The sequence below is a fragment of the Lactuca saligna genome, chromosome 1 (assembly GCF_052625555.1).
Source record: "Lactuca saligna cultivar CGN05327 chromosome 1, ASM5262555v1, whole genome shotgun sequence".
NCBI lineage: Eukaryota > Viridiplantae > Streptophyta > Magnoliopsida > Asterales > Asteraceae > Lactuca > Lactuca saligna.
In genome coordinates, this window is record NC_136417.1 from 21,584,995 (window position 1) to 21,598,793 (window position 13,799).

General features: G+C 30.7%; 1 protein-coding gene across 2 annotated transcripts; it reads left to right on the forward strand.

Annotated features, from left to right (window-relative positions):
• The first annotated feature begins 2,372 nt into the window (after window positions 1-2,372).
• Window positions 2,373-7,904, forward strand: LOC145027908 (CASP-like protein 4A3). 2 transcript variants are annotated; one of them, XM_078976941.1, is made up of 3 exons: window positions 2,373-2,898; window positions 7,226-7,361; window positions 7,528-7,904. In XM_078976941.1, exons 1-3 carry the CDS (start codon window positions 2,420-2,422, stop codon window positions 7,720-7,722), a joined length of 810 nt encoding a protein of 269 aa, XP_078833067.1. In that variant the 5' UTR covers window positions 2,373-2,419; the 3' UTR covers window positions 7,723-7,904. The 2 variants fall into 2 exon arrangements, with proteins under 2 accessions (XP_078833067.1, XP_078833066.1); XM_078976940.1 differs by lacking the exon at window positions 2,373-2,898 and adding an exon at window positions 5,849-6,524.
• The last annotated feature ends 5,895 nt before the right edge of the window (window positions 7,905-13,799 follow it).

Below are 13,799 nucleotides of genomic sequence, written 5' to 3' on the forward strand. Positions count from 1 at the left end.
AACACTATATAAAACTATATGTAAAATTATAATAATTAGATAATAGTTTTAAATTGTAATGTCATTAAAATGGTGTCATCTTGTTTTGGTGGGGTTGTGTGTGTTTAGAATATGGTTGGTTGAAGTAATGGAAAAGAATAAAAGGGTAAGTGTTGTTTGTGTGGGCTTTATAACTCAGGATGGCAAAGCTTACTCTCAAAGTAAATGTAGGAACACTTTGTAGTACGTCTATGAAAGTAATGTGGCCCTCCTTATCAATCATAAAGTACAAAATCATATGAACTCAAATATCAACCATATAATGATCGATGACATATGTTGATAATTTTAGTTGTAAGTTTTTCATATATTTTATTTGTTTTTACTTTTAGCTTTTAAAAACCGTTTATATTGATTAGCTATTTGAAATATTCTTACGTAAAACCAAAATAGAATAATCCTATATTTGAATTATTGTCATAAATATATCGGATGATGAAGTTGAGGATGATTGTGACACGAATATTTTGATAAAAATCGAAGTTTTTGGTTCCATGTGATATTATTATGGGATTTTCTAATATGTGCTCTAAGAGCACATATAAGAAGTATTAATTAATCACAATTATTATCATAATTAAATGTGAAATGCATTAATTATAGAGATTATTAATGAAATTTATATTTAATTATGGTAATATTTGATATAATTAATGTGTTTAACATTTAATTATCGTAATAATTATGATTAATTAATACTTTTTATATGTAAATTGTAATGTTTGATTAAACATAAGGATATCTATAATCATTGATTTTTTATAATTTTTTTTTTCATATTATATTTTCAATAAATTTAATTAACATATATTTATTATCATGAATCTTGTCAATATGTGTAAGGTCATGAATGATATGGTGTTCAACAGAATTTAGCTTCTGACACGGTGGACATCAAAACATCTTACATTTGGATTAGGAATAGCACCACATTACATAACTTAGATATGATATCTTGGATTCTTGGTGTTCTTCCCCACCTCTCCATCTCTGGAAATCTTTCTATATTCTTGCTAGTTTACAACACATATTCCTCGTTCTAGAAAACAAACCTTGCCAATTGTTGATAATTTTAAAACGATATTCAAAATTAACTAATCTATTTTTATCTTTATGATTTTTTTTATAAAATATTTTCATTCGTTTTGTTATTTTTATATACATACCATATTTTCAAAAATGAAATATTACTTAACAATAGCACCTAATAAGATAAATATATTAGCATATGGGAGTGAAACTAAATAAGTAGACTTAAATAAATAGTTCGTATTCAATATTGTCATAAAATACAAAGATAACTTGTTTTTTTGAAGGGAAGGCCACCAATGAAGCTTTTAGAATTCAAATCCTCGAACAATCTACTTTGTAGTGGTTAAATTTCAAATGACAAAGTAGTTAAAATAAAAGATAAAACTGTTATGTATATAAGGCTTGGCAAGGGAGAAGGTTGAAGTGTACGTAGATTTCCATCGTTATACAGTATATTTCAATCATTTTCTAGAATCTACAAAATATTTTTTTGTTCATTTCAAACGATAAAATTTTTACATAATGAATCTATAATATGTGTTGATTTTTATAAGATGCTACGTTATCTAAAAAAAGGATCAAGTTATATCATACTATTATTCCTTTTTTGAAAAATTGAACTAAAATGGATTTTTATTATACTTATTTGGAAAAATTATCAGAAAAATACCAATATTTTTGGAAAATTTTATTTTAGTCTCAATTATTTTTTGAATATAAAAGTTCGGATTATTTCATTTTGGCTCAAATTAATAATTTTTTTCTTTTAATAGTAAATGATATATTATCGTGTAAAATCAAATAACCAGATACTTTCTGTTTAAAAAAATAATAAAAATAATAAAACTAAAATTAAACTTTTCAAAATATTCAAACTTTTCCGACAATTTCCCTACTTATTTTCCCTTTTACATCATATTTTGTTCCGGCCAAAAGTACAAATAACATGAGACATTGTGGAATCACGTATGTTTAAGAATTTAACTTAAATCTTTGTGGAATTCTTTAAATTTTACGTAAGTTTTAACATTCTTAAAATCAAATCAGATTCATTTTCTTAAATATAACCTTGATAAATATTTTATACATATCATGAAATTCATGGTTGAAATCGAACATTAATCCTAATAAGAAAATAGTCAATCAAACTGTTGACTCTGGTCGTCCCAAATAATACAAAATTGAAACTAAAAAAAATTATATGCCAATAATTAAATTATTATTTTTTATATTTGGTCTTTGAAAAAAGTTTTTTCCTTTTTCCCTCTCTCTCCATCTCCTCTGGCCCTTTTTAAACTTGGAACTTCCTATCAATTCTCTTCCCAGTTCCCACCACCGGAAAATTACCATGAACAACAACAAAGACGCCAAGCGCCACCACGGTGCCACCACTAACAACCAATCAATATTATCCCACACCGATTCCCAGGACGACGTGTTCCACTCCACTAGCGGTTCGCCTCTTCAACAGGATGAATTCCCATCTTCTCCTTCTAAAGCTATCGTCGCTTTCGACAAGCCTCCGGCAAAAGCTCAGTTGTCTACAGTAGCTTATAACCGATCTGCGAGGGAGGATTCAGTGACTGGTGTCAGGAAGATAGGCCCCGGCGGTGTTGAAGAGGGAAACGGTGGTGCAGGAAGAGAGAGAAGGTCTAGCGTGGGTACGCTGGGATTGAGGAGGTCGAAAAGAGAAGTAATGGTTGACAGATCAGCATTAGGGTTTAGGGTATTGGAGTTGATATTAAGCCTGATTGCGTTCTCTGTGATGGCAACTGATAAAACTCAAGGGTGGAGCGGTGACTCGTTCGATCGATACAGGGAGTACAGGTATAATTCTTATTAAGAAACTTGTAATTACAGATTATCATTTTATCTAATAATTACCCGAATTTGAAATCAGTTCATACAAATGCAACATCATTTTTTTTACGTTTCATACAACTCTAGTAACTTTTTGTTATAATGCATTAAAACGTTAAAAAGTTGAATAGAAAATTTCAAAACCTAATTTAAATATATATATTTAACAGTTAAAAACATTTTTTTTTCTCATGTAAGAGTTCAATTTCAAATCCATTGAATGCCAACGTGACATCTTACTATTGTAGAGTTTAATCCAATGAATGACTTGTTCAACTCTCCCACTTACAATTTTGAATGCTCTAAGGATCGGTCACAATTGGAACAAATAATTTATTTTTGTGATTATTCACCAAGAAATTGGTTGAAGGCCGGTATGTAGACGGGTCTAAATTTAATAAATACGTGCTTACTTAAATTTGTAATTTTTAGGGTATCATCAAATTCAATTTGAAAATTTGACCTTTTGTCTTTGTTAAGGTACTTTTATATTTATACACATGAATATTAGGAGTTTAGGACATAACATGTTGCACCGCCTTTAACGTGTAGGGAATGATACTGATGTCAACAAGAATTTTTTTTAGCTATATGTTGTTTGTAGTCCCGCTTCAAAACATGAGACATAGTTTCACCTTTGGATAATTTTCTATGTGCAACATACATAAATAAACTCTTTATCCTCATCATCATAGTCGTAAAATGTTGTTTGGGTATCCAAAAAGGTAGGGAAGTGGTCTGCTTTGTCTTGGCCTTATCTGTATCGGTCCATAGGGAAAACACCACACTACATGCATCAAGATGAAATGGGTATGCGGTTGCTCCTGCTGTTGCGATTGTTAAACAAAATCATGAATGGGTTTGTGAGTATAATGATCGATGAGATAGGGTCACCTGTAATACGGGCCACGTTTAGGGTTCTTAAGTTTGAAGATAGGGAATATATCACGATGTTAACGAGCACGAGCACCGGTGGCAGTTGACGACATTAGTGGCGTACTTAGTGGTTAAATGGTTAGCCGGAAAGTTGAGACTGAAGTTATTTTGTGCTGGTGTGTGTTTTTGGGTTGCCTGGTTTCCATTTCAGAAAACATGGGTGCGAAAGTGGGGGTAGATACGGTGGCGGACCATCTTTTATTTCTTTTAAATTTAAACTATAAAATGAATTATAAAATAATAAAGAAGGGCTAAATAGTATTTATACATATTGCAAGGACCAAAAACTCAATGAAAACATATAATGGGGATTGTTCAGTTCCAGTTAAAAAAACAAGTTAGGAACTAAATGCATTAATTATTTCAAACATAGTGAACACCCTTCATGTAATTTACATTTAACTTTTATTGAAAGAGTTTGTATGAGATAGCGTTGAGATGTTCTTGTTTTGTTGATTTTGTACTTAGAGAGAACTTTAAGAATGGTCCTTATGGTTTGCTTTTTGTGGATAACAAAAAAATTTAACTTGTAAAACTAGCCTATTTTGTAAAGGTTTGGTTGTGGATTTGATTCCTAAACCTAACACGACTAACTAGAATTGGTTAAGTTCTTGACAAATCATCAGTCTATCCTTATTTTTGTATTTTTTTTGTTGTCTTTTGTTATTTCTAATATATTTTTTCTAGATTAAAATACACAACTTCGTGTTCACTTCACTAGTGAACATCATACTACCGCCATCTGCTTTTTCTCTACCTCATTGCACCCACACAAAAGAAGAAAACCATGAAAGTAACCAAAACTTGTCTCATTTTCTACACGTAATATATATATATATATATATATATATATATATATATATATATATATATATATATATATATCACATCTATTATTATTTATTATCAAAATTCGTAGGGGTAAAGGTTCTTTTTCAATGGTGCTTTCTTAAACTACAAAAAACCCAAATACAACGCTAAAATAAATTTAGTTTGAGAAAACCACGCATGACGTATAGCATATGTTTGCAACAATTATAAACGGGGGTAGATGGTCGGAGAAATTATTTAAAGCGGGAGGTGATCGAAATCCCAGACCAACGGAGGTAATGAGAATAGTATTTCCCTGCCACTTGCCACTTGTATCTGCTCTCACCACAACACCCCAAACTAAAAAGCACTTCGATGTCCTACTTCACCTCTTTGTCCCAATCTCTGTTTTTCTCTCTAGCTGCCTCCACCTACGATACACAATGAAACCTTCAAATAATTTATCGTTTAATGTTGAAATTTTTTTGTACCTTTTGGTAAAGAAAATACAAACATTAAAGACTATTTTTATATTTTTTTTCTCTTGTAATAATAATATAATAAGCAGTTTGACTGTTTGGTAAATTTTTATTTTGTGAAATGAGCTTTTGCTATTTAGTAATCATTTTTATGTGTTAATGATTTGCAATTGATTATATGAGGTTATTATTTGATCCATAAATAATTAGAATTTTTTGTTTGTCTAAATATTTAAAATTGTATATATCTCCATTGTTACATAACTGGTTTAATATATATATATATATATATATATATATATATATATATATATATATATATATATATATATATATATATAAATATTTCATAATTAATGTAAATGGTGTCTTCTTATTTTGATAAGGCTGTGTGTGCATATGGTAGAATATGATTGGTTGAAGGAAAAGAAAAGAATAAAAGGGGAAGCATTGTTTGTGTGGGCTTTATAAGTCAGGGAAAGCTTACTCTCAAAGTAAATGTTGGAACACTTTTTACTATGTATATGTGTAGTGGGATCTAATGATTTTATGAATTATATTATTATAAAGTTATAAGAAATAATTTTATATTATTAATTTAAATTGTTTTTTATTTTATTAAAGAAAAAAGTCATCAAACTGTCGACTCAGGTCGTCCCAAAGAATATAATTTGAAATGAAAAATTATTTATATGCAAATGATTAAATTATTTTTTATATTTGGTCCCAAACCCACACAAAGGTTTTTCTCCTTTTTCCCTCTCTCTCCACCACCTCTGGGCCCTTTTAAACTTGGAACTTCCTTTCATTTCTCTTCCCACCACCGCGGCAAATCGCCATGGACAACCACAAAGATGACAAACGCCACCACCGCACCACCACAAACAACAAATCAACCTCCGACACCGAAGAGTACTACTCTCCTGGTACTTCACCTCTTCAGCCCGACGAATTATCCTATGCCCCTTCTAAAGCCATCGTCGCTGTCGACAAGTACTATACTTCCTCAAGATCTCCTACTTCGCACCATCAAAAGCTTCCTCAGACCTTAAATCTACAACCGCCGGAAAAATCTCAGTCGCCTACTGTAGCCTATAACCGATCGGCGAGGGAGGAGTCGGTGACTGGCGTCACGAAGGTAGGCCCCGGCGGTCTTGAAGAGGGAAACGATGGTGCAGGAGGAGAGAGAAGGTCTAGGGTAGCGACGCCGGGATTGAGGAGGTCGAAAAGAGAAGTGATGGTTGACAGATCAGCGTTAGGGTTTAGGGTATTGGAGTTGATATTATGCCTGATTGCGTTCTCTGTTATGGCAGCTGATAAAACTCAAGGGTGGAGTGGTGATTCCTTCGATCGATACAGGGAGTACAGGTAAAATGAAGAAACTTGGTAATTACCCGAATTTGAAATCAATTGGAACAATTATTTATTTATTTATATGATCATTTACCAAGAAATTGGTCTTATGGCTAGTTTAAAGAGTGAACTAAAAATAACTCTCTGCTTACTTAAATGTGTAATTTTTAGGGTTTCATGCTAAAACTAAGTGGTTTAAATTTGAAAATTTGACCTTTTGTTTTCACTAGGTCGAACAATTCTGCTCTAAAGTAGAAGGGATTTATTCTTTTCTTTTTCCCAAACGAATAAAGTGAGCAATAATTTTGCAAGTATACCTAAGGAATGCATCCTTAGTGGATGTTCTCCAAGAAAGGAGAATAATGGGTTTTTGGGTATGTTCTCAAAGGGATTCTTGCAATGTTCAAGAATCATAATCAGATAATTAGTTGTAACAAACTCTAAAAGTTATGGCTATTACTATATTAAGGTAATCTTACATTTAGGGATTGAGACCGATATAAATGAGACAAATTGCAATATATGAAGCCCTAGAAAGTTATATGGGCAAAGATTCATTTATGAATAATTGTCAATGCAAAAGACGTGAATGCCTCATCATTGAAATTAGCCCTAGAAAGTTATATGGGCATCCATTTTTACAATCAACATGTTTAAAGTCTTTTATAATTGTGAATATTCGATTATATTATACATTCCATTATTTGCTTGTGTAGGTATGTGGTAGGTGTGAATGCTATTGCATTTGCATACGCAGCATTTCAAGCAATTGACATGACATACCTCTTAATTAATGGAAACCATATCATCTCATACTCTCTTCGCCCTCACTTTGACTTCCTAATTGACCAGGCAAGCACCTCAACCACATCATGTATTTTATGTTGTACTTATGGTCCCACATGACACGACATAACAGAACAGAACAAAACAGGTTGTCTTGTCATGTGATGTGATATGAGTCTTGTAGCTCAATTGTTTTTGTATTAACAAAGAAACATAATTGATATGATTGTAGATACTTGCTTATCTGTTGATATCAGCATCATCTTCAGCAGCCACTAGAGTGGATGATTGGGTGTCAAATTGGGGAAAAGATGAGTTCACACAAATGGCAACTGCATCAATAGGAATATCTTTTTTGGCTTTTCTTGCATTTGCACTTTCCTCTCTCATATCTGGTTATAATCTTTGTACCCAGGGCTCTCTTTGATCTTTAATTTCTCTAAACATATTTATCATCATCTGTGTTTTTACACGAGAATTAAATTGTAAACAGGTTGTATAGGCAGGCAATGTGATAAATTATAAAAGAGTAGTTTTCTTTTTCACCTTTGATGTTGTAAAAATGGTTATCTTAATGAAATAATACAACCGTTCAGCTGATTTTCTAGACACTCTGATTGTATATACTAGGGATAAACGCCAAAAACAGGAACGGACTTTAAATTTATTTGTGTATTATATCATCCTACTTTTATTTCTTTTTATTATAGAAGGTCATCATTAAACATCAAATATATTTTTCTTCAATAAAACAACTATGTTTTAATTTGTTTTTGGAAAAACCATTGTAATTTAAAAAGCATATTATTATGTTTATCACTATTATCATTAATGTTACTTGATTGTTGTTATCAATCTTCTATTTTTAGTTTTGTTGTTTATTGATTTATTAAAATGGTTTGATTTTTCATTTATTTTTTTATTTTTTATTTTTTTAATTTTTTATTTCGAATGATCTGGTTCTTTGGTTATGTTTTATTTAATTTTTTTTTATGGTTATATATATATATATATATATATATATATAAAGGTTGTAAAAATCGTTCGGCGGTAACTCGACGGTCAACTAACGATAAACGATTAATCAGACTTGGTGGGTAATGACAATTATACCCTCATTCAAATTCAAATTTACAATGTATTTTAATTTTTTTTGATCGTGAATATTTGTTAGCAAATTATACCAAAAAACATTCCAATACTAAAATACCCCTTGTTTTTTTTTTCCTTAAACCATCATATTCATGCTTTTTCACATTTCACCCCTCATTTAAATACTTTTTTTTTTTCTTCTTTAGTCATTTTACACTATCTGCCTTTATTTTTAAAGAGTTTATAGACATATTATGATAAAACTATTATACAATCAACTACTTAATAAGTAAAAAACATATCTTCAAACTAATGCATATCAAATCATAATAAATGTTGTTCAACAAAAATATTCAAACTAATGTATATTAAATATTCAAACTATTTATAGGACATCATCATTTGAAAATGTTAGATATGCATTTAGATCAAGTAAGTTGTTCTCTAACTAAATATTATGAGACACTTCATTGTTTATTTAAAAACACACGGGTAGATTTTGAAGGTTTGTGTTTGTGAAGATTTCACAAGCTCAAATTCAAAGGGTCTCGCGCAATAGAATTTAATCATCTTTTCATTTTTGCTTTTGGAGGTCTACCATTTGCTCGATAAATCATGGTCCAAAGAATGTGTTGAATTTAATCTAACGTTTACTAATCATAGAAGTATAAGTGAGAAAGTAATAATAAAGTTTAGGAACTGCTAGATTACATGTGTTGACTTATTATTTTGCATGTGTTCGGCCATATTTATTAGACACTAACTATATAGTGGCGAACGCAAAAAATCTTGTTGTAGTTACACTACTGGTTGCACATTTTTTTTTTCAGTGGATGAATCTTAATTGAATTTTTTTACATTACGATGTAAATTCGAGTGGAGGTCCGAGATGCCTGGGAGACACCTAAATCCGTCTCAACTATACAAATTATAAATTTTAGCCACTTTATGTTATTTTGTGTGTTTTGTTTAGCCACTCTTTTGTTATCATTAACTTGTTTTAAGTCGATTAATATAAACCGAAAATGATTAAATCGAACGTTATTTGGTTCGTTTTCAGTTAATATTTTGGAAGTCAAAAAATCAGCTAAACCAAATCACACAACTAATAATCGATTAAACCAGCTGAATAACATCTCTAATCATAATCAAAGAATTAATATATTTATTTTGATATTCCAAATAAATAAAAACGTATCCGTCAATATTCATAAAAATCATAACCTCTTAAAAAAAAGGCCGGCGATGTAAAAAGTGATTAAAAAAGTATTAGATGAGGGGTGAAATGTCAAATAAATAAATAAATAAATAAATAAGATATTTTGGTTAATAAGGAGCAGGGAGGAAAAAAAAGAGGTATAAAGTATAAATCATCCATAAAATATTTTTTTGGTAATAAATGTCTTACGAATAATTAGAATCCAAAAAAATAAATATTTTAAGTTTAAATGAGGGTATAATTGTCATATATTTATAATTAGATGTAAGATTCATTTATTACATGAGTTAATTAAAAAAATTAAATGTAAATGTTTAAATATTTAAGAACTTTGTATTTATAAGAAAATAAGAAAAATAATGAATTACTAAAATTGATTTTTTTATGTTTTAAATTTAAATAAATAAACAAAATAAACTAATAAGTTTTAATTTGGTTATTTTGAAATAAAAAGATAAGTCTATTAATGAAATTGGTATTAATTTATTAATATATTTATAGTAGTTATTACATTAAAGTATTATGTATAATTTATTAAAATAAAAAACTCATAAAATGATATGTGCAAAAAAAATTAATTTAGAATAATCACAAAATGATATTTGACAAATTGAATGATGGTGTGATATGTGACAAAAAAAATTTCATTTATTAGAGTAGATTTCAGTGGATTTATCAAAATGATATGTGGAAGAATCAATTCCCTATTTAAATAATATAAATTTAGTATTAGTCTGCTGAGAGGGGTTTAGTTGTTTTATGAAGCAATTAGTGTGTGGTTGACAAAAAATACACAATATTAAAAATAAATTAAATCAAACTAGTTTAGAAATCGGAGCAATATATTGTTTTTAAAACGAGAACAAGAATCGACAAGTTCGAGAAAATTGAAAAATCAAATCATCTTGAAAAAAAAAATGTAACTGAAGAAAGAAAACGAAAATCCCAAAAAAATATAATTGTTCTAAAAAACCGAAAGAATATTACTGAAAAATCGAATGTTTTATAAAATTGAAAATAAAGATTGAAACTAGAAAAAAAAAAAGATATTTAACCATAATAAATAGTAAATAATAAAAAAACATTGACGTGTGTCATTTTTAGCAAAATTGTCAAATATATAGAAGACTTAGACATGATTGTTAGGCAGAAAATTGTTTTTAATAGTTTTCGGGCACCTCATGCTTAGGATTTTCTACTAACTATCCATATTCATGGCTTCGGCCAACATATGTCTATTGTAAAATACAAAACTATTATTCGTTACCACCTCATGATTCATCTATTCCCGATTGATCAGATATGTCTAGTTTGCCGCAAGGCATGTTTGGATATATTTAGAGAACACGCGGTTCATTGTAGAGGTTGACACATACCATATTTTTACACTGCCACAACACTTTTAACCACACCAAATAAAATTGATATGTGTCATACCATATTTACCATACATATTTTTTTAATTTAATAAAATGTAATTTAATAAAAAGGAAAACACTTCGTTAATTAAATTAAAACAACTACATTCCCAAAAAACCATAAATAAATAAATAAAACTACATAAAAACAAAATTAATTAAATAAAAACATTACTTGTAATATTTTTTCATAATGTCCGTTCTAACCTTCAAAACATATCAAGCTCGTTTCCTGTGATATAATCGAAATGTTCTGTTAAAAATTCCATATCTCAACTTCTTTGCTTATCCTCTCTTGATCTCTTTTTTTCCTTCTCTTTTTCAAAACTCAAATGACTCTCAAAATTCAAATTACAAATTTCCAAATTATTAGCAACTCTACGTACTTCATCTCCTCCTCCCGTTCCTGATGTATTCGACGACGATCCTCTCTATTTCGTCCTATCTCGAACCATCGATCGAGCTACATCTTCAAGCTCGAGCTCATCCATTTCGCTCAAATCAACCCCAAAATGCACATCCGATGAACTAGTGTAACTCGTCTTGGAAACTTTGGTTCTTTTCTCACGACCTTCTTCTCTTCCATACTTTTTTATCCATTTCAGAGACTTAGATAAAAACCTCCAAACATCGATAAATTCAAAAGACTTCTTATTTTTATCAACAAGAAAATTTGAAGGGTTGTCTCCAAAATTTGTTCACCATCTTTTGCATTTTTCCATTGAGTTATCAAATTGTTGTAAATGTCGTTAAATTTAGTGACATATTTGTTCATCTCGCGAAACCTGTTAGTACATTGATCTTTAGTGTGGTACTCGCCATGATCCATCACTATAAGAAATAGCTCCCGTTTGCGTCGCCAAAATTTTTCATATTTTTACGGTTTACCTTTTCTAGAATCCTCTGAAATATCGACCCATGGTTATGCCAAAACCATCTCTTCGTCCGGTTGCATTGTTGATGTAACACTGCAGATTCGGGCTAATCAATTTAGAGATAATAAACGTTAAAAATCACTTTTTGATAGAATATCATTTAGGGTAAATAATCTTAACCAAGTTGTATTATATGTGACAAGGATTTGGTACATGAACGTTCAAATCCGACTTCGTATGAAGAAATTATGCTTCTTCGAAGTTTTGCGATTAAATCAATGTTGCAATGCGGGCACATAAGTCAAAATTCTAATCGGTTGATTGTTATCCTAAACAATCTAAACGAGATTTGAAGATCTCCTTAATAGGAGTTCGTAGATATAAAGATTATCAAGAATGGAGTCCGTATATAGGAGTTATGCTTTCTATAGCGATTTCTAACAATATAAGCCTATCAAGAATATAAAATTTTGATATAGTGAGAATTAGTTGTTGGGGTCTAAATGAAAGTTGTAGATCACGTTGAGGGCTTTTCGGGGATATAAATAATGTCAAAAACAGAGTTTGTATAAAGAAGTTATGCCATTTTGAAAATCTGGAAAACCACAAGCGCGAAGTGCGCTACACACGTTGATGACGTGGCACCACGTGGCATGGCCGTGAGCCGCCTTCCTCCGTAAGACATGTCAATGTGGCTCCATAAGATTTTGATACATGGCACCATGTGAATGTGACACATGACACCTTCCAGAATAGGCGTAGGTAGACCACCGATATCGTGACATGTGGCATGAGCTGGGAGGAGCGACGTCACAGAAGCGCACGACGAACACTTGGAACAATAACCTATAAATAGTCCTTGACGTATAAGCTCCTCACCTCTTACCCCTAGAGTCTCTCTCTCGACGGTTCTTCATTTTTAGCCCATTTTCCTTCATTTTTGGCATGCGGCGAAGCCCTGCGACATCACTTAGGGCTCAGCTAGTTGTTATCTTCAAGTAGGAGTTCCCAGGTCAGTACTCTGCTTGCTTAGATCCTGGTTCTCATCAATAGTACTATGTAAGTGAGCTACACCTACTCTGCTTCCGTATAATTTATGATTATAGCTATAAGATGTTACTAGAAACTTATAATTAAGATTTATCAATGATTCTAAGTCATTGTACTTATTGATCTACTTACGAGAGAGGTGACTAGAATGATCATGTCGACTTGGTACTTGGATTTCAGAAAGGCTATACACCAAAATGATCCTGCTTCCCGACTATCCTACCTGTCTGATCCTTACTTGATAGATCTTGATGTAGACTTTGGGATTATTGAGGAATCTAAGTCCTTAGGATAATAAGTTCCATTAAATATGAAATTAGACTAAGAATTAGTGTTATGTACATCTAGGTTTTTTGGGAAAGGTGTAAGGCGAAGCTCTGCCCGATTTGCAAATCGCCATACATTTTATCAAGTGAGCACATAGTTACTTTCAATCTTACACATAGATACAAGTATTTTAAATTGCTTAAATAATTTGCTCGTTGTCTTGATGTGTTTAATATATATATGTGCAACATGATATAGTTATTACTTCATTAAACTATATATATATATATATATATATATATATATATATATATATATATATATATATATATATATATATAATCATACTTAATAAAATGATTGGGCAGTGAAGGGCTATGCGAAATAATACATGAGAGGTTGTGATATGCCTATGTGAGGTAGTTATTGTGATAGGTTAGTGAAATCCGTGCGAGATAATAAGTCGTGTTTGCCATGTCTATCTTAAGTACTTTTGTATTGTCGTGCTATACCAAAGTACAAGTGTGCTGACGTGACTTTCGTGACTATTCAAAGTACTAATGTACTGTCGTGTTTTCCCAAA

Bases quoted from the DNA above. Each gene is read 5' to 3' on its own strand.
- LOC145027908 (XM_078976940.1), top strand. From the start codon at position 5,995: ATGGACAACCACAAAGATGACAAACGCCACCACCGCACCACCACAAAC. The intron at 6,525-7,225 runs GTAAAATGAAGA...TTGCTTGTGTAG, and splicing joins GATCGATACAGGGAGTACAG to GTATGTGGTAGGTGTGAATG. The intron at 7,362-7,527 runs GCAAGCACCTCA...ATATGATTGTAG, and splicing joins TTGACTTCCTAATTGACCAG to ATACTTGCTTATCTGTTGAT.